Source organism: Tachyglossus aculeatus, chromosome 16, assembly GCF_015852505.1.
Source record: "Tachyglossus aculeatus isolate mTacAcu1 chromosome 16, mTacAcu1.pri, whole genome shotgun sequence".
Lineage (NCBI taxonomy): Eukaryota > Metazoa > Chordata > Mammalia > Monotremata > Tachyglossidae > Tachyglossus > Tachyglossus aculeatus.
Window position 1 is genome coordinate 44062537 of NC_052081.1, and position 20798 is coordinate 44083334.

Genomic DNA, 20798 nt, shown 5'->3' on the forward strand with positions numbered 1-20798 from the left:
GGGGGTGAGGGAAGGAGGAGGGGGAGGAACAGGGGGCCTGAGAAGGGAGTTGAATGTACGGAAGAGCTGGCGGGGATGATGGGCATTGGTGTCGATAAGGGAGGAGAAATAGTTCTGTGTTGCCAACTTGTACTTCCCAAGCGCTTAGTCCAGTCCAGTGCTCTGCACACAGTAAGCGCTCAATAATTACGATTGAATGAATGAATGAATATCCGGGGCGGGGGGGGGGGGCGCTTACTGTGCACAAAGCCCTATAGCCCGTAGGGGCGCCCCCTCGGCGGGCCGGGCCTCTCCTTTTGTTCATCCCAACAATGTGTTTCCAACTTGTACTTCCCAAGCACCCGCCTAGTCTAGTCCAGTGCTCTGCACACAGTAAGCGCTCAATAAATACGATTGAATGAATGAATATCAGGGGGGGCGCTTACTGTGCGCAAAGCCCTATAGCCCGTAGGGGGCGCCCCCTCGGCGGGGCCTCTCCTTTTGTTCATCCCAACGATGTGTTGCCAACTTGTACTTCCCAAGCGCTTAGTCCAGTGCTCTGCACACAGTAAGCGCTCAATAAATACGACTGACTGACTGACTGAATGAATGAATGAATATCTGGGGGGGGCTTACTGTGCACGAAGCCCTATAGCCCGTAGGGGGCGCCCCCTCAGTCGGGCCTCTCCTTTTGTTCATCCCAGCAATGTGTTGCCAACTTGTACTTCCCAAGCGCTTAGTCCAGTGCTCTGCACACAGTAAGCGTTCAATAAATACGACTGAATGAATGAATGAATGAATATCGGGGGGTGAATGAATGAATATCCGGGGGGGGGGCGCTTACTGTGCTCAAAGCCCTATAGCCCGTAGGAGGCACCCCCTCGGCCGGGCCTCTCCTTTTGTTCATCCCAACGATGTGTTGCCAACTTGTACTTCCCAAGCGCTTAGTCCAGTGCTCTGCACACAGTAAGCGCTCAATAAATACGACTGACTGAATGAATGAATGAATGAATATCCGGGGGGGGGGCACTTACTGTGCTCAAAGCCCTATAGCCCGTAGGAGGCACCCCCTCGGCCGGGCCTCTCCTTTTGTTCATCCCAACAATGTGTTGCCAACTTGTACTTCCCAAGCGCTTAGTCCAGTGCTCTGCACACAGTAAGCGCTCAATAAATACGACTGAATGAATGAATGAATGAATGAATATCGGGGGGTGAATGAATGAATGAATGAATGAATATCTGGGGGGGGGCGCTTACTGTGCGCAAAGCCCTATAGCCCGTAGGAGGCACCCCCTCGGCCGGGCCTCTCCTTTTGTTCATCCCAACAGTGTGTTGCCAACTTGCACTTCCCAAGCGCTTAGTCCAGTGCCCTCCACACAGTAAGTGCTCAATAAATACGACTGACTGAATGAATGAATGAATGAATGAATATCGGGGGGGGGGGGCGCTTACTGTCCACGAAGCCCTATAGCCCTTAGGAGGCGCCCCCTCGACGGGGCCGGGCCTCTCCTTTTGTTCATCCCAACAATGTGTTGCCAACTTGTGCTTCCCAAGCGCTTAATACAGTGTTCTGCACACAGTAAGCGCTCAATAAATACGATTGAATGAATGAATGAATGCGCACGTGGGGTGCGCTTACTGTGCGCGAAGCCCTATAGCCCGTAGGGGGCGCCCCCTCGACCGGGCCTCTCCTTTTGTTCATCCCAACGATGTGTTGCCAACTTGTGCTTCCCAAGCGCTCAGTCCAGTGCTCTGCACACAGTAAGCGCCCAATAAGTACGATTGAATGAATGAATGAATGGGCACGCGGGGGGCGCTTACTGCGCGCGAAGCCCTATTGCCCGTAGGGGGCGCCCCCTCGGTCGGGCCGGGCCTCGCCTTTTGTTCGTCCCCGGCGGGGGCGGGGCCGCGCGCAGACAAAGACATTCCACGGCCCCGCGAGCCGCCCCAGGAGGGTCACGTGGGGCGAGAGAGGCGGGAGCCCCATGGAGCGGCGCGTGCGCGGGGACGGGAAGGCGGCCGGGGGGGGGGGGCGGGGAGCCGCGCATGCGCCCCCCTCCCGCAACGGCGCGGCGCGCTGGGGCTCCTTTCCCGACGGAGGGAGGGGGGCGAGTACGGCGGCGGCGGCGGTTCGGCGCAGGCGCCGTGGGGACTTTGTCCTGGGCGGCGGGCGGGACTGCGCAGGCGCGGGTTGGCGCGCCATTTCCGGGCCCCCGCTCTCGCCTCAGCGGACCGTGGGGTCGCCGTGCCGCCGTCGCTGCGTCCTCCCGGTGGTCGTCAGGCCCGCCGCCCCGATGAAGCGCCGGGACGACCCCGCCTCGCGACTGGGCCGGGCCCCGGGCCGCGGCGCCAAGGATCCGGCCGTCGTGCACTCGCCGCCGCCGCCGCCGCCGCCGCCGCCGCTGCCGAGGCAGGCGCCGCCCCGGCAGCCGCCGCCGCCGCCCCCTCCCCGGCCCCGGGGCGGCGGCGGGGGCGGTGTGGGAGGCCCCCGGGGCGGCGGCGGAGGAGGAGGAGCCCGCGGCGCGGCGCCCGGCCCGCAGCCGCCGCCCCTCCTGCCGCCGCCGCCGCCCGGGCCGGACGCGGGGGTGGGCCCCGCCGCGGCCCCGGCCCCGACCCCGCTGCTGCCGCCCTCCGCCACGGCCGCCGCCGCCGCCGCCGCCAGGATGGAGTCCGAGAACAAGTACCTGCCCGAGCTCATGGCCGAGAAGGACTCGCTGGACCCGTCCTTCACGCACGCCATGCAGCTGCTGGCCGCAGGTAACCGGGGGCCCCGCCCGCTCCCGCCTTTCCCCTCCCCCACCCCGTCCCGTCGGCATTCAGTCAGTCAGTCAGTCAGTCATTCATTCATTCAGCAGCGTGGCTCGGCGGAAAGAGCCCGGGCTTTGGAGTCCCTTCAAGGCCCTACTGAGAGCTCACCTCTTCCAGGAGGCCTTCCCAGATTGAGCCCCTTCTCGTCCCCCTCTCCATTCCCCTCATCTTACCTCCTTCCCTTCCCCACAGCACTTGTATATATGTTTGCACATATTTACTGCTCTATTTATTTTACTTGTATGTATCTATTCTTCATTCATTCATTCAAGAAGCAGCGTGGCTCGGCGGAAAGAGGCCCTCCTGAGAGCTCACCTCCTCCAGGAGGCCTTCCCACACTGAGCCCCTTCTCGTCCCCCTCTCCATCCCCCCATCTTACCGCCTTCCCTTCCCCACAGCACCTGTATAGATGTTTGCACATGTTTATTACTCTATTTATTTTACTTGTATGTATCTATTCTTCATTCATTCACTCATTCAAGAAGCAGCGTGGCTCGGCGGAAAGAGCCCGGGCTTTGGAGTCCCTTCAAGGCCCTACTGAGAGCTCACCTCCTCCAGGAGGCCGTCCCACACTCAGCCTTCCCTTCCTTCCTCTCCCCCTCGTCCCCCTCTCCATTCCCCTCATCTTACCGCCTTCCCTTCCCCACAGCACCTGTATATATGTTTGCACATGTTTATTACTCTATTTATTTTACTTGTATGTATCTATTCATTCAAGAAGCAGCGTGGCTCTGGCGGAAAGAGCCCGGGCCTTTTAGTCCCTTCAGGGCCCTACTGAGAGCTCACCTCCTCCAGGAGGCCTTCCCAGACTGAGCCCCTTCTCATCCCCCTCATCTTACCGCCTTCCCTTCCCCACAACACCTGTATATATGTTTGCACATATTTATTACTCTATTTATTGTACTTGTATGTATCTAGTCTTCATTCACTCATTCAAGAAGCAGCGTGGCTCGGCGGAAAGAGCCCGGGCTTTGGAGTCCCTTCAAGGCCCTACTGAGAGCTCACCTCCTCCAGGAGGCCTTCCCACACTGAGCCCCTTCTCGTCCCCCTCTCCATCCCCCTCATCTTACCTCCTTCCCTTCCCCACAGCACCTGTATATATGTTTGCACTTATTTATTACTCTATTTATTTTACTTGTATGTATCTATTCTTCATTCATTCATTCAAGAAGCAGCGTGGCTCGGCGGAAAGAGGCCCTACTGAGAGCTCACCTCCTCCAGGAGGCCTTCCCACACTGAGCCCTTTCTCGTCCCCCTCTCCATCCCCCTCATCTTACCGCCTTCCCTTCCCCACAGCACCTGTATATATATTTGCACATGTTTATTACTCTATTTATTTTACTTGTATGTATCTAGTCCTCATTCACTCATTCATTCAAGAAGCAGCGTGGCTCGGCGGAAAGAGCCCGGGCTTTGGAGTCCCTTCAAGGCCCTACTGAGAGCTCACCTCCTCCAGGAGGCCTTCCCACACTGAGCCCCTTCTCGTCCCCCTCTCCATCCCCCTCATCTTACCTCCTTCCCTTCCCCACAGCACCTGTATATATGTTTGCACTTATTTATTACTCTATTTATTTTACTTGTATGTATCTAGTCTTCATTCATTCATTCATTCATTCAACAGCAGCGTGGCTCAGCGGAAAGAGCCCGGGCTTTGGAGTCCCTTCAAGTCCCTACTGAGAGCTCACCTCCTCCAGGAGGCCTTCCCACACTGAGCCCCTTCCTTCCTCTCCCCCTCTCCATCCCCCTCATCTTACCTCCTTCCCTTCCCCACAGCACCTGTATATATGTATAGATGTTTGAACGTATTTATTACTCTATTTTACTTATATATATCTATTCTATTTATTTTACTTTGTTAGTATGTTTGGTTTTGTTCTCTGTTTCCCCCTTCTAGACTGTGAGCCCACTGTTGGATAGGGACCGTCTCTAGATGGTGCCAACTTGGACTTCCCAAGCGCTTAGTACAGTGCTCTGCACACAGTAAGCGCTCAATAAATACGGTTGATTGATTGAGTCAGAGGTTGTGAGTTCAAATCCCGGCCCTGCTACTTGCCAGCTGTGTGGCTTTGGGCAAGTCGCTTCACTTCTCTGGGCCTCAGTTCCCTTACCTGTAAAATGGGGATGAATCAATCAATCGTATTTATTGAGCGCTTACTGTGTGCAGAGCACTGTACCGAGCACTTGGGAAGTCCAAGTTGGCAACATATAGAGACGGTCCCTACCCAACAGTGGGCTCACAGTCTAAAAAAAAAAGCCCGGGCTTTGGAGTCAGAGGTCGTGGGTTCAAATCCCGGCTCTGCCACTTGTCAGCTGTGTGACTTTGGGCAAGTCACTTCACTTCTCTTAGAGAAGCAGCGTGGCTCAATGGAAAGAGCCTGGGTTTTGGAGTCATGGGTCATGGGTTCGAATCCCAGCTCTGCCAATTGTCAGCTCTGGGACTTTGGGCAAGTCACTTCACTTCTCTGGGCCTCAGTTCCCTCATCTGTAAAATGGGGATTAAGACTGTGAGCACCCTGTGGGACAGCCTGATCTCCTTGTAACCTCCCCAGTGCTTAGAACAGGGCTTTGCACATAGTAAGCGCTTAATAAATGCCATCATTATTATTCTCTGGGCCTCAGTTCCCTCATCTGTAAAATGGGGATCAATCAATCAATCGTATTTATTGAGCACTTACTGTGTGCAGAGCACTGTACTAAGCGCTTGGGAAGTACAAGTCGGCAACACATAGAGACAGTCCCTACCTAACAGCGGGCTCACAGTCTAGAAGGGGGAGACAGAACAAAACCAAACATACTAACAAAATAAAATAAATAGAATAGATATGCGCGAGTAAGATAAATAAGTAAATAGAGTAATAAATATCTACAAACATATACATATATTCAGGTGCTGTGGGGAAGGGAAGGAGGTAAGATGGGGAGATGGAGAGGGGGACGAAGGGGAGAGGAAGGAAGATGAAGACTATGAGCTCCCCGTAGGACAACCTGATCACCTTGTAACCTCCCCAGTGCTTAGAACAATGCTTTGCACATAGTAAGCGCTTAATAAATGCCATCAACAAAACATATTAACTAAATAAAATAGAGTAGATATGTACAAGATAAATAGAGTAATAAATACGTACAAACATACAGGGGCTGTGGGGAAGGGAAGGAGGTAAGGCGGGGGGGGGATGGAGGGGGGAGAGGAAGGAGGGGGCTCAGTCTGGGAAGGCCTCCTGGAGGAGGTGGTCTTTCCTTTCCCCCTGCCCATCCCACGGTACCTGTATATATGTTTGTACTCATTTATTACTCTATTTTATTTGTACATAATAGTAATAGTAACGATGGCATTTGTTCTTCTAGACTGTGAGCCCACTGTTGGGTAGGGACCATCTCTATATGTTGCCAGCTTGTACTTCCCAAGCGCTTAGTACAGTGCTCTGCACACAGTAAGCGCTCAGTAAATACGATTGATTGATTAAGCGCTTACTATGTGCAAAGTACTGTTCCAAGCGCTGGGGAAGGGAAACAAGGTAATGAGGTGCTTACGTGTAAGCCACGTGGGGCTTACAGTCTTAATCCCCATTTTACAGATGAGGGAACTGAGGCTCAGAGAAGTTAAGTGACTTACCCAAGGCCACACAGCAGACATCAAGGCCCTACTGAGAGCTCACCTCCTCCAGGAGGCCTTCCCAGACTGAGCCCCCGCCTTACCTCCTTCCTCTCCCCACAGCACTTGTATATATGTATATGTTTGTATGCATTTATTACTCTATTTGTTTTATTTGTACATAATAATGATGGCATTTGTTAAGCGCTTACTATGTGCAAAGCACTGTTCCAAGCGCTGGGGACGGGAAACAAGATAATGAGGTTGTCCCACGTGGGGCTCACAGTCTTAATCCCCATTTTACAGATGAGGTGACTGAGGCTCAGAGAAGTTAAGGGACTTACCCAAGGTCACACAGCAGACATCAAGGCCCTACTGAGAGCTCACCTCCTCCAGGAGGCCTTCCCAGACTGAGCCCCCTCCTTCCTCTCCCCCTCCCCATCCCCCCTGCCTTACCTCCTTCCCTTCCCCACAGCACCTGTATATATGTATAGATGTTTGTATGTATTTATTACTCTGTTTATTTTACTTGTACATATTTATTCTATTTATTTTATTTTGTTAACATGTTTTGTTTTGTTCTCTGTCTCCCCCTTCTAGACTGTGAGCCCACTGTTGGGTAGGGACCGTCTCTATATGTTGCCAACTTGTACTTCCCAAGCGCTTAGTACAGTGCTCTGCACACAGTAAGCGCTCAATAAATACGGTTGAATGAATGAGGACGGCGAGCCCGTTGCTAATAAAATAATAAATAATAATGACGGCATTTATTAAGCGCTTACATGTGCACTATGTACACTGTTCTAAGCGCTGGGGAGGTTACAAGGTGATCAGGTTGTCCCACTGGGAGCTCACAGTCTTCATCCCCATTTTACAGACGAGGGAACTGAGGCCCAGAGGAGTGAAGTGACTTGCCCAAAGTCACCCAGCTGACGATTGGCGGAGCTGGGATTTGAACCCATGACCTCTGACTCCAAAGCCCGGGCTCTTTCCGCTGAGCCACGCTGCTTCTCTTGTCGTTGGGGCAACGTCTCTCTATGTTGCCAACTTGGGCTTCCCAAGTGCCTAGCGCAGTGCTCTGCACGCAGTAAGCGCTCAGTAAATACGATTGAATGAATGAGGAGCCGTCGGGGGGTGCCCCGAATGGCGAGGAGGGGTCGTCTAGTAGCTGCCCTGGAGAAGCCGCGTCGTTCAGTGGGAAGAGCCCGGGCTTGGGAGTCGGAGGTTCAAATCCCGGCTTCGCCAGTCGTCAGCCATGTGGCCTTGGGCAAGTCACTTAGCTTCTCTGGGCCTCGGTTACCTCGTCTGTAAAATGGGATGAAGACTGTGAGCCCCACGTGGGACAACCTGATCACCTTGTATCCTCCCCAGCGCTTAGAACGGTGCTTTGCACACAGTAAGCGCTTAACAAATACCATCATTGTTGTTATTTTCGAGGACCGGGTCTCGGCGGTGCTGTTCCTCTGCGGCGGCCCCCAAAGAGACACCGCTTCCCCCGACCCCTTCCAAAGCAACTGTGGCCTTCCAGGAGAAAGGCATTTAAGGACGGAGGGGGCGGGGTGGTCCGGGGCAGGTCGCATTCATTCAGTCGTATTTATTGAGCGCCTGCTGTGTGCAGAGCACTGCGCTAGGCGCTTGGGAAGTATGTCGGCAACATATAGAGGTGGTTCCTACCCAACAACGGGCTCACAGTCTAGAAGGGGGAGACAGACAACAAAACAAAGCATGTGTACAGGTGTCAAGTTATCAGAATAAATAGAAATAAAGCTAGATGCACATCATTAACAAAATAAATAGAAGAGTAAATATGTACAAGTAAAATAGAGTAATAAATCTGCACAAATATATATATATATATATATATATATGCCCCTTTTAGACTGTGAGCCCACTGTTGGGTAGGGACTGTCTCTATATGTTGCCAACTTGTACTTCTGAAGCGGTTAGTACAGTGCTCTGCACACAGTAAACGCTCAATAAATACAATTGATGATGATATATAAGTGCTGTGGGGAGGGGAAGGAGGTAGGGCACCCCGCCCTATCCCTGGATGGGGAGGAGGAGAGGAAAAAGGGGGCTCAGTCGGGTGTCTTCCATCCGAGGGTGCGAAGAGGGAGATGGAGCTGGTTCACCTCCCCTTCCTTCTCTTCCTCTCTCACTGGCTTCCCTGGGCCAAGCTTTCAAAGCCCACAGCAGATGAGGCGACTCGGGACAGATGGGTGGGGATCGTCTCTCTTTATTGTACTGTACTTTCCAAGCGCTTAGTACAGTGGTCTGCACTCAGTAAGCACTCAGCAAATGTGAATAAATGAGTGATTGAATGCAGTCACAGCCATGCAGTCACGGCCCCCTTTCAGGGCTTTCGTTGGCCCCTGCCCTGGAAGCCAAATTGGGTTCGCTTTGGGTCGCCATCCCAATAGGGGATCCGTATTAAAGGCTGGTCTGGAAAAGGTCTTTAATGGCTCGTCTTGGGTCTCGGTTGTGGGACACATTGAGCAGTAACTGGAGCTTGGCTGCCCCGGGGCAGGGGGATTTGGGGCTGGAGGGTGCCGTGTTGGATTTCATTCTCCAGTAAAATGGTTCATTGCTGCGGAGGAAGAAAGTTGGCGCTCCGGAACTTTATTATTAGCTTGACGCGATCAGAGAAGAAATGTCTCCAGAAGAGCTGTGAGCCGGGTGGAGGTGGAGGGCAGGGTAGCCAGGTGGTCTTGGGAGTCAGGATGGAGAGGAGCGTTGTGATGCCTCTGGGGAAAAGCAATTAGTCGAATTTGTGTTCTGCCTTTGGAGCTGAACGGAGAATGGAAATGGCAGTCTTTGTTCTGTCTGGAGACCCGCACGCGCTCCCTCATCAGCCCTGTCCAATCACCTGGTAGCTCTGATTTCTCTGTATCGCCACAACCCATCTGCTTTGTGCTGGCTTCCAGTCATGCTAGTGTTGTAACAAAGGTTTTTTGGGGGATCGCAAACTTATCGGAGAGAGCTGAAAGTGCCAAGGCCCCACCAGCCAAGCCCCCGTCGTTGCTTTTGGCGGGGTTCCTATCAGAGGGAGATAATAGTGGGAAGCATGCTGCTTCTTCCTTTGTTCCGTTTCCCCCAAGCCTAGTAAGGAGCTTTTACTTAGAAAAGAAAAGGCCTTGATGCCGAGTGGGAAGCACCTTTTGATTAACCATAGCATATCGCGTATGCTGCCCCCACACAATCTATCTGGACTATCAGGAAAATTTGCTCCGAAGCCCATCCATGTGAAAATGTTCCTGAAGATTTACCTGGAGCTGCAGCGTGTTAAGCGACGGGCTGCCGCTTGATGTTCTCGCGTCTGTGTGGTATACAGAATTTTCACTAAACACTTGTTTTCATTTGGAATGGTAAATGTTGCTCTGGAAAGAGTTTAATGTCAAAATTTATTGCTACGCACAGCAACATACCAACAGCTTTTAGTCAGTGCCAGATTTTATTTTGAACATTTAGAGAAACTTGACGTCTACATTGAATTGCACCTAAAATTTGCTTTTGCTCCCTGGTGTGGGGCACTGTAACCCTTCCAAACAGCCGGGGAGTGGCCTGTTAACTTTTGCCTCCCAAAGTATTTGTACAGGAACTAAGTACGTTATTGAGCTTGAAATTTTCTCAAAGGGTCTGCTTAGGGGAGCCCTCCGCCCCCCCGCCTTTTTGTGTCCAGGCTTTAACCCTTTCCTGGAGTTTTGGGAAGAACAGATGGTGGAAAGTCAGTGCTGGTTTTGCAGGACCTGGCTGCTGCTCATTTCAAATCTTTCATTGGCTAGGAAGAAAGAAGTCTGTATTTTAGCTGGACATTCTTAAATGATGGAAGGGGGATTTCAAATGACCACAAGAATTATATATGCTAAATATTTAGCACTTTCGTTTTTACTGGTTATCTTTTTCTCTGTCTTCAATGGTGTCTCTTCATTGGATAAACTTAGCTTTCAGATCTGTTCATTTAATATTGCAGGGTATATTTAAAGGCGTAAGGGAATTTGAAATGTGTGTGTTGAAAGGCGACAGCTAAACCAGCCGATTAGATAGATAATTTTAGACTGTGAGCCCACTGTTGGGTAGGGACTGTCTCTATATGTTGCCAATTTGTATTTCCCAAGCACTTAGTACAGTGCTCTGCACATAGTAAGCGCTCAATAAATATGATTGATGATGATAATTTAAAAAAATCATAAGGCATCCCTAACGATCATCCTGCAGAGTCTTCCTCGTTTCTCTTCAGCGTCTTTTAGCATAAATGCATCTGTTGTCACAAAGTATGAGCAGCTGGGAAGTAGTACAGAACCAGTGCAGGGGATGTACATTTTTTGTAATGATGTTTCTTGGCTTGGGACCCACACTGTAGAGTTCTGCCTGAACTGAAGTTCCAAGAATCCCAGCTGGAGCACAAAGAGAATGGCATCCAAGGCCGCCTGGGAGCAGGGGGGAGTCGGGTGGAAAGGCAACCCTGCCAGGCAGCGTCGAAAATGCTGGAACTTGCTGTCCAGGAGGAAGAAGGCAGCCTCCTCACATGTTTCAGTGCGTTGTGCGTGTGTAAGTGATCACCCCATCTCCCTCCCCACCGGGTTCTTAAGTGCACTGGGGCCAATTCTGAGACCTACCAACCCTGCTGGGTTTGTCCTTGGCCCAGCCGATTTTCTTTTTTTAGTGGTATTTGTTAAGCACCTACTATGTGCCTGGCACTGTACTAAGAGCTGGGGTAGATTCAAGCCAACCAGGTTGGACAGTCCCAGCCAATAACTTTGGGGACTGTCAGCCGACCTGACGTCATGGTATTCTGTGTAGCTAGCTGAGACCCTCGAGCTTCCAACTTACCTAGACCCTCAATCCTTAGTTCATAACTCACGCATTTTCCGGTTCTGTTTTCTCAAGTTGAAAGTGGTAGCTCTCTTAGCGCTGCACTGTCCCGAAAACAGACTTTATGTGCCCTGAGCAAAAGCGCTAAGCTCTTTAATTTGGGTTTGCCGATATAAAGTCATGAGGTGCAGTTTCACAGGGGAAATGCACTCTTAAGCCTGGTGTTGTCAGTCGGCCAAATGATTTGCCCTCCTCTTCCTGCCATATTTGCTCCCCATCTGCATCCACACCTCAGCCTTCCTCTAGTCCAGGCAGACATCTGAAGACTCCAGGGTCTGCAAGGGACATTGGATGAGCTGGCAAGGAAACCCCACCTCCACATTTGTCTGCAAACAGGAGTCCCGGAGAACCTCTCCGTAGGCACTTTTCACATCATTACAAAACCAACTCTTAATTTTTGAATGAGGGAGGGCCTTGCAAAGATACATGGAAGCCGTCGATAACCTTAATTCTCTGTAATATTAATAATGAGAATAAGATACCCTGAATTTTAAGAGCATTAATCTTTCTGTTAAGTGCTTTCACGAGGGAGCTCATTCTATCCACCCAGCATTTGTATGAGGAAGGAGAAGCAGGTATTATTTATCCCCATTTTGCCCCTGGGGAAACATGGCCCCAGAGAGATGAAAGCACGTGCCCAAGGTCTCACAGAAGACCAGGGGCCACCCTGGAACTGGAACCCAGCATTCCCAACTTTGAAACAGGCTTCACTCACTCCTCGGTGAAGGGGCCGATAAGAGAGGTGGCTAAGGGGCCCAAAATAACCCAGAGAATCATAGACGGATCTTTCATTCATGTTGGTCCAAGCTTTCATCTCTGGCACTGCTCAAGCCTTGGGTAGTTGAGGAGCCTAGCCCACAGCTGTTCAAAGCCCCTCCACAATTGAAGCTCCGCACAGCCGCTCTCTGCCAAAGGAGGGAGAGGAAGAGGCGGCATCGGTCCCCCCGGGGCCCGGAGTGGAAGTGGTGGAGGGGGGACCGTGGGTTGAGTTTGTTGCCAGTGGGGTTCAGAGCAAATCAATCAGTGCTGTTTGTCGAGGACTTACTGGGTGTAGAGCATTGTACTAAACGTTTGGGGGAATACAGTACAATAGAGTGGTGGAGGTGTTCCCTGCCCACAAGTAGGTTACAGCTTAGAGGAAGATACAGACCTCAAAATAAATTCCAGGGTGTTTTTGTGCCTAAGTGCTGAGGGAGGGGTGACTATTGAAACGCTTAGGAGGTGGTGGTGAGGGATGAGTTTCAGAACTGAGTGCCAGATTTGATCTTTTGAAACTATAGGGCAAAATGTTTGCTGAAGGAGATTTTTTTTTTTTAAATCCAGTTTCCTTTTTACTAAATAATGGGTTCACATACACTGTCTAGACTGTAGGACTTGGATCTGTCATGCGTAGTTCTCCAGAGACTTAGATCTAGGCAGCAGGAGGGCAACAAGCAAGGTAAGTCTGTCATTTGTGTCTCTTGGTTTGCCTTATTTCCTTGATCCTCCGCTGGCTTGGCCGTGGTAAGAGGGGATTTCTGGGGGAAGTGTGGCCCACTGCTGACAGCCTTCTGGCTAATGTGGAGTAGGATGGGTGTACATTTTTACCCTTTTCCAGTCCATTCCTTCACGGTATGTAACTGGCATTTCCTCATTCAATCCCCATTGGTCTCCAGTTCTTTGTACATTCATTCAGTCATTGTCATATTTATTGAGCGCTTACTATGTGCAGAGCACTGTACTAAGCACTTGGGAAGTACAAGTTGGCAACATACAGAGACGGTCTCTACCCAACAGTGGGCTCACAGTCTAGAAGGGAGAGAGAGACAACAAAACAAAACATATTAACAAAATAAAATAAATAGAATCAAACCACAAGCCCCACAGACCAGTTGGGGGCACAGATTTCCCAAGGCGGATGTGGGCGTATCAATGGTGTCTGGATCGGATGAGGGCGAAGCAGGGCCTGCCCCCGTGAACTGGCCCAGAGAAGGTGCTGGGCCATGGCCGTGGCCAACCAGCTGTCTTGCCTGCCACGCTGCTAGCTACGAGGAGAGTGGGTGAGGGAACATGGATAACTCAAGTTAACACTGTTAAGTCCTGTTGGCGGTGGGATTCTCATAACAGCACGCACCACTAACGCTTGCGAAAGTAAGAAATTCAGGATCTCCGTTTTCTGGCCACCGGAGAGGTAGCTCAGAGCCAATCCCAGAGTAGAGATGCACTGCTTACCCCCAGTGGGGAAGGGTGCTCGAAGTGGTCTCTCTCAAACAATCCTGCCCCACCCAAACAAAACTGCACCGAACAGTAGAGCTGTACACCTTGAGTGCAGAAATCTGCACGAAGAAAACCATCGCATCATGCAATGCCAGGATGCTACATGACGACGGAACAGCCAGTGGCCCGGAAGAAGCTCTACTTGCATACAAACTGGCCTGATTTGGTGACGCTTTGGTAGTTCCAAGCGAAACAAGACTACCAGTTAGAGAACGGCTCACGGGGAGAGGCACTGGATACAAGTTTGTTTGGAGAGGCTTTCTCTCTTCAGAATAACGGCCAGCGGGTTGGAGCTGCACTCTCTAGGCCTTCCAAGTCTGCCCAGAAATATGTGACCAGCCGATGCCCTGCCTGCTCCTAAAACGAAAGCGCTTTGCCACTGTCATGAGCACATATGCCTCCAAACTGATGAACCGCAACAAAGAAAAGAACATTTCTACAAAGCTGTGGAAAAACTCACCACAGGAATGCCATCGTTAGATAAAATCATCATATTGAGCAGTTTTAACGCATGAGCTGGTAACATTGCCCACACTCGGAAGAAAGTCATTGAGCCACACAGGAGTGGCAGACCCAAAAGCAACAGCCTACTTTTGCCAAGTGACTGCATCAGCGAGATTTCCCCGCTACTTTAGAGAGGAATTTGCCCTGGGTTTGACTCTGGGACTTAGGCGGCTTTTCACGATTGTGGCATGGGTTGGGGTCCAACCGCTCCCACTTGTTACCTGCTCTGTGTCAGACTGGCAATGCCAGCAAAGCCTCTCCTCACCCTCCTACCCTGCCTCAAATCTGAACCATCTCTTGGATCGCTTTCCCTTCGTTATCTGCTCCTAAATAGCTCCTACTGCTAGTGAGACCTGAGGTGGTCTAGGTAATTTGCCACCACCATCCTGTGAATGGATAAGATAGATTCCCCCAAGGGGTACAGGAAGTTTTAGGGGTTTTGCAGTGCTGGTTGGCACCCTAGGGACTCAGCAACTGTCAGGGAAAACAGCTAATTGGCTCAACTCCCTCCCCACAACAATAGCAAGGTTTCCCCTATGTAAAGGAGTTAGAAATATTTACTGTAGAAATAGATACCCAAGGTCAAATCTTAAATCCCGCTTAGCTGGATGCAAAGCAACAGATCAAAATCAGTAATATAGGCAATAAAATTCTCCCTTAACCCCTAATGAACCCCTAGTCTGGTGCTGGTTCTTAGTATAACCTACACACTTTAAAGTTAGCAATGCCCACATTTTAACCCCTCGTGGCAGGCCCAACAACATGACTTGGGTGATCCCAAGGTCGTAATGCAAGCTTGCTCAGTTTCAGAGCAGTGAGGCAGAGAACAGTGGGTCCGTGACTGCTTCTTTGTTCCTCCTTCTCCTCTCCCCTTTGTCTCCCACTTTGACCCAAATTGGCCGGACCCCGCTGAGCTGGCCCTTCCGAGAGTGACAGGCAGACCATGTAAATGGGTTTCCTATTGTGGCTTTGTTTGTCACATGGCCCGCCACTGGTGGCAGGAAGCTGCAAATTGCCCCTCTGATCCGGGCCAGTCCATCACTGCCAAGCCCTGTATTCCACCTGCTAAATGAAAGAACAACACCCTGGATGAGTCAAAGAATTGGCATTTCACTGACAATATCATCGTGTGGCAGAGGGACTTCGAAGGTGAACACATCACATCGGCCATACAAGGTGCCAAATGTCCATCAGGCCGTTGTCTGACCTGCTGCGAGCTCACAGTAAGCGCTCAATAAATACGATTGATGATGATGATGATGATGATACAGCCACTGCGTCAGAAAGGGACCTCCAAGCCACCAAGACAGCCCAACTTTGAGCTCCACAGCAATATTACAACAGCCCTGTTCAATCAGGACACTCAACCAACAATCCTCAGGATGGATGAGGAGTGAACATTTCTCCCTGTCTACCAAGCACCTGTGCAGACTTGGAGCCTGACCAAAGTCACCAAAATTGGCTTGGAGTAAGTAACTGGCTCAGAGATTTTTAAAAAAGTCTACCTGCAGCGGAGCAGTTAGGGAGCCGATGACACCTTGCAGCACCTCAGGATTCAGATGAAACGGGGCCTGACAAACCAGCGCGGTGACAGGCAGATCAGGTTAAAGATCATGTGTGACTAGTGGAGGATGACAAAGCCGAAGAGGTTTTGAGGTCACGAAGACTGCCAGGAAAGCAAGAGCTACATATCACTGAAAATGTTACGTCTCCCCACGTGGCTAAACGGTAGACCCGAGGAGGGAAAGTAGCACAGCAAGTCAGTATTTTTTTCAGTGCACCTCCTATTGAAGGTGAGGCCCTCCAGAACATAGAAAACATTCCAACATGCGAAGACAAGGCAGGGCTCCCAGCTAGGGAGAAAGTCACTTTGGCAGTCAGAGCCGTGAAGCATGGCAAAGCTCCTGGACCTGATGGCTTAAACCACGTGAACAAGCTCTTGCTCAACCTGTGGAACACCAAGGAGATGCCCCCAGTATCGCCGTCTTCGGGAAGAAGGGTGAGAGGATCACGATAATTATCAGGGCATCCGGTTACTGTCCGTGGCCGGCGGGATCCTAGCTGAGGTAATCTTGAACAGATGCCTGAAGGATATCGTTTGCCAAGTGCTCCTGGAACCGCGGTATGGTTCGCGTGACAGCCTGGCCCAGCACACGTGATCTTTGCAGAACGTCAGACACGCCAGAAGTACAAGGAGCAGTACCGAGACCTCTGTTTGGTTTCCACAGAACGTCGCAAAGCATTTGACACCATCAGTAAATCCAGACTCAGGAAATTAGTGGAGTGGTAAATTAGGCTGCTCTGAGGAGTTCACTGAGATTCTGATACAATTTTGTGGCCGCCCTGTCCGGCCTATTCCCCAAAGCCAAAAAAGTAAAGCAGGGGTGTGCAGTAGGCCTGGTCCTATTGAGTTTATTCTATATGCAGTTGGAAGATGCAACAAAGAACCTGGTTGCACTTTTTAGATGATGCGTCTGCCGCCGGAGGCGGCTCTTCCCAGTCAACAGATTTGGAGCATCTTGCAGAGTTGTAGATATTGACGTTCAAGAATTACTCTCTGCAGGTGCCCGCACCATAGAGGCAAAAACTCAAGACGACATGCACGTGATCATAAACCGCTTTGCTTAATCCGGCTGGTGTTGCGGGCTGACGGTAAATCTAAAGGAAACAGGTAATGTAGCAGCCTGTGTCAGGGAAGCCTTCTGGACAACCGAAAATCCATATCAGGAAAAGAGTTCACACAACCTCTTGGAATTTTGTTACCAGGCAGACCTCCAGCCAGTGGTACAGTGACAGACCAGGAAGGAGAAAGTCAAACCAAGTCCAGCGCGTCCTTTCGGAGACAGTTAAGCAGAGTGCGGCAGCCGCGTGGTGTCATTTATTCAGTCATATTTACTGAGCGCTTACTGTGTGCAGAGCACTGTACTAAGTGCTTGGGAGAGCACAGTACAATAATAAGCAGACACATTCCACGAGACCCAGCTGAAGGTCTTCAGAGCTGTGGTGTCGGCCAACCTTCTCTGCGCCTAGGAGACCTGAGCTCCCCACAGGAACAGCACCTGACTCCTTGCAGTTCTGCCAGGGTCACGCACGACTTATATTCGAAATCATCTGCCTAGACAAGATCCCAAACAGCAAAGACAGTCTCCTAGCCCTGAAGCTACGCTCTCCTCGGTGCAGTTGCTCTGGGTGGGGCGTATGAGGAGAATGAATACCCAAACTTTTTCCGCAGAGCGAGTTGGGATTGAGAAACTGAAAGCAGGGAGGACAAGGGAAATGTTAGAGGGATGCTGGGAAGTCACACCTCGGGCAGTGCCGCATCTCAGCTGAAATCCAGGATCCTCCTTTAGTCATTTATCCAACAACATTTCTTTCTCCCACTACCAGAAATGAGAAGCAGCATGGCCTAGGAGAAAGAGTACGGGCCTGGGATTCAGAGGACCTGGTTTCTAATCCTGGCTCTGTCGCTTGCTTTGTGACGTTGGGCAACTTCTCTGTGGCTCATTTACCTCATCTGTAAAATGGGGATTAAGACTGTGAGCCCCACGTGGGACATGGACCGTCCAACCCGATTATCTTATAGTTACCCAGTGCTTAGCACAGTGCCTGACACATAGTAAGTGTTTAACAAATACCATAAAAAACCCTGATAAGGGTAGAATGTCTGAGCTCTTCCTGTGTGCAGAACACTGTACAGTCCCCCTCTAGACTGTAAGCTCACCGTGGGCAGGGAATGTCTGTTAATTGTTGTATTATACTCTCCCAAGCGCTTAGTACAGTGCTTTGCTAACAGTAAGTGTTCAGTAAATACGACCGAATGAATGTATGAATGAGAGGACGATGCAACAATCATCATCATCATCATCAATCGTATGTATTGAGCGCTTACTATGTGCAGAGCACTGTACTAAGCGCTTGGGAAGTACAAATTGACAACATATAGAGACAGTCCCTACCCAACAGTGGGCTCACAGTCTAAAAATGTTAATAGACCCGATCCCTGCCCACAAAGAAGTTCCAGACTGGAAGCAGTTTATAGTCTTAATGCCCAATGGACTAGAAGAGCTTTGATTAGACAATTCTTAAGTCTTAGGGATTCACCTGTGTTGTAACATTTGGAAGGGCCCAGTTCAGAAGTGTTTTTGTTATTTGTAGTTCAAACCTTCGAAGAGGGCGCATCATGCCCCATGTACTGAAAATCGCTTTTGAATCTGCTCAGTAAATAGACAAAGATCCAGAGAGTCTTGTAACTAGCATGTACTTATGGAAAAATCAGAAAAGTCGAGTTGAAATCACCTCCCCCTGCCTGGGTGCTTCATAGAATTTATCTCCTCCCTGCAGTTGGATTTGGTCCAACAAAAGCCTATTTGTATATCTGAACAGAGTGCGTGAAAGGGAAATGGTAGGTGGGGGAAAAAAAAACTTCACACTCCCTTGTGAAGGTGACCGGGATGGTCCGTGGCTGGGCCACACTTGGCCACTCCCCACTAGAAGGGCTGCTGTTATGTCATCGAGGGGGTGTGCTGCCGGAGCTCCTAGGGCGGCGTGTCGGCCAACATGGGGTGGCTGCACCTGCCTGACCCTGATGTGGGGTGAGAGGATACGCCGAGGCTGCTTTTGGGCGTGAGAGGGAGGATGGGGCCAAGGACAGGCGCTTCACTGCCCAGCTAAGGCGGCAGGCCATTCTCCGAGTCCTGCTCGGACCGGTGGTGTTTCAGAGCATACGTTGACTTTCTGCGTTTGGCACACTATTTTCAGCTCCGTGTTTGGTTCACTATACGTTCAAAGCTGGCCGTCCTGCCTTAATAAGAATAATAATAATAATAGCATTTATTGAGCGCTTACTATGTGCAAAGCACTGTTCTAAGCGTTGGGGAGGTTACAAGGTGATCAGGTTGTCCCACGGGGGACTCACAGTCTTAATCCCCATTTTACAGATAGGGTAACTGAGGCTCAGAGAAGTGAAATGACTTGCCCAAAGTCACACAGCTGACGATTGGCAGAGCTGGTATTTGAACCCATGACGTCTGACCTCAAAGCCCATGCTCTTTCCACGGAGCCACGCTGCTTCTCACTGCTCTCACCTTCCCCTTCTCCCGCTCCCTGCATGTCTCTGCTCCTGATGGCACTAAGTAAAACCCCCACAGCCCTGACTTGGATTCCACTTGTGCCTTAGTACTAAGCTGACTGAGGGAACTTGATTTCAGTTGCCAAGGCAAATAAATTGTGCAGTGTTAAGCCCCATGGCTCCTAGGGAACCAGACTTTTGGGTTCCACACAGTTGCCTGATTTGGGTAGGTTGTGGGGGAGTGGACAGGTCTCTCGCTTTTTGCACCGTGCGTCCCTGGGGGTTTGGAATATTGCCATTATCAGGAGCAGCGGCAGTCACACACGTGGTGACAGAGGGAGCAGAAAAGGAGCAAGAGGCACACGATGGCCGGGCAACCTCTGAGCGTTCAGGGATTGATCAGTGGTGACGGACAGTTCTCTCGCAGCAGGTCTGAGATTTGGACCGCCGTTGGGTTTCTCGGGGTTTCTCGAGCTCCCCCACCCAGCAGTGAATATAGAACAGAGTGAATGGAGTATGACTAGGGTGTTGGCAGAAGGGACGGGCCCGTCAGTTAATCAATCAGTGGTATTTATTGAGGGCTTACTGCGTGCAGCACACTGTACTAAGGACTTGGGGGACTGCAGTATGAGTTGGTAGACACTTTCCCTGTCCTCAGTGAGCTTACGGTCTGGAGGACTTCACGGGTATGCAAAGGTTGGTCCCACTGAAGAACACAGAAGGGGAAAGCCTGAACCCCTGGGAGTGGATTCTGGGAAGGGGCCGATGGTCCCGGGTGAGATGAGATCTGCGTCTCTTCCCACCTCCCCTCTGATTTTTTTTTTTCCCTTCAAGCTGGTCCTCCCTGCTGCTCTCACCTTCCCCTCCTCCCGCTCCCTGCACGTCTCTGCTTCTGATGGAGCTAAGTAAAACCCCCACAGCCCTGACTTGGATTCCACTTGTGCCCAGAGATTCACTGTTGCTGGGATTGTCGTGATCCAGACCTGCTGCCGCTGGGATTGGAACTGTATCACGTTCCAGCAGTAAGTGGAGCTTGGCTCCCCCTGGGCAGAGGGGGGTTTCCGCCCTGGAATCTTAAGCTCGACGGGGTAGTGTTGGATTTCCTGCTCTGGTAGAAGAGTTCATTGCTGCGGAGGCAGGAAGCTGGCCCCCGGAACTGTTTTATTGGCCTTTCGTGAGCAGACAAGTTATGCACTGGGGAGGAGGTAATGATAACTATGGAACTTGTTAAATGCTAACTATGTGCCAAGCACTATTCTAAACCCTGGGGACGATACAAGTTAATCAGGTTGGATACAGTCCTTATCCCACGTAGGGGTCATGGTCTGAGCAGGGGGGAAGCAGGATTTAGTTTCCATTTTACAGATGAGGTAACTGTGGTACAGAGAAGTGAAGTGACTTACCCAAGGACACACTGCAGACACACAACAGAGCTGGCATTAGAACCCAGGCCCTCTGACTCCCAGCCCATTCTCTTTCCATTAGATCACCTACTTCTCAGCTTAGTGGCAGTGGGAAATGGCTTGTCCCCTGTCCCTCCCGAACTGCCTGTTCTGTTTGAGACAGAAAAGTTCTGGGCCGACCGGGGGCACCTCACCCCCAACAAACGGCCAAGTCGCTGCAGGGAATGTTTCTGCCAACAGTGGCAGGTTTCTGAAGGCCTGAGTGGGCCAATCTCCCCACTGTTTCCTATTCCAGTTCAAGTAGATGATCATCTTG

At 51.0% G+C, this 20798-nt stretch overlaps 1 protein-coding gene across 1 annotated transcript in view; it reads left to right on the plus strand.

Annotated features, from left to right (window-relative positions):
- Positions 1–2189: 2189 nt before the first annotated feature.
- Positions 2190–20798, plus strand: part of KHDRBS1 (KH RNA binding domain containing, signal transduction associated 1) — a 38557-nt gene continuing 19948 nt past the window's right edge. The window contains 1 exon segment of the mRNA XM_038757921.1: positions 2190–2736. Within this exon segment, the coding sequence (XP_038613849.1) occupies positions 2274–2736 (463 nt within the window). The 5' untranslated portion in view covers positions 2190–2273.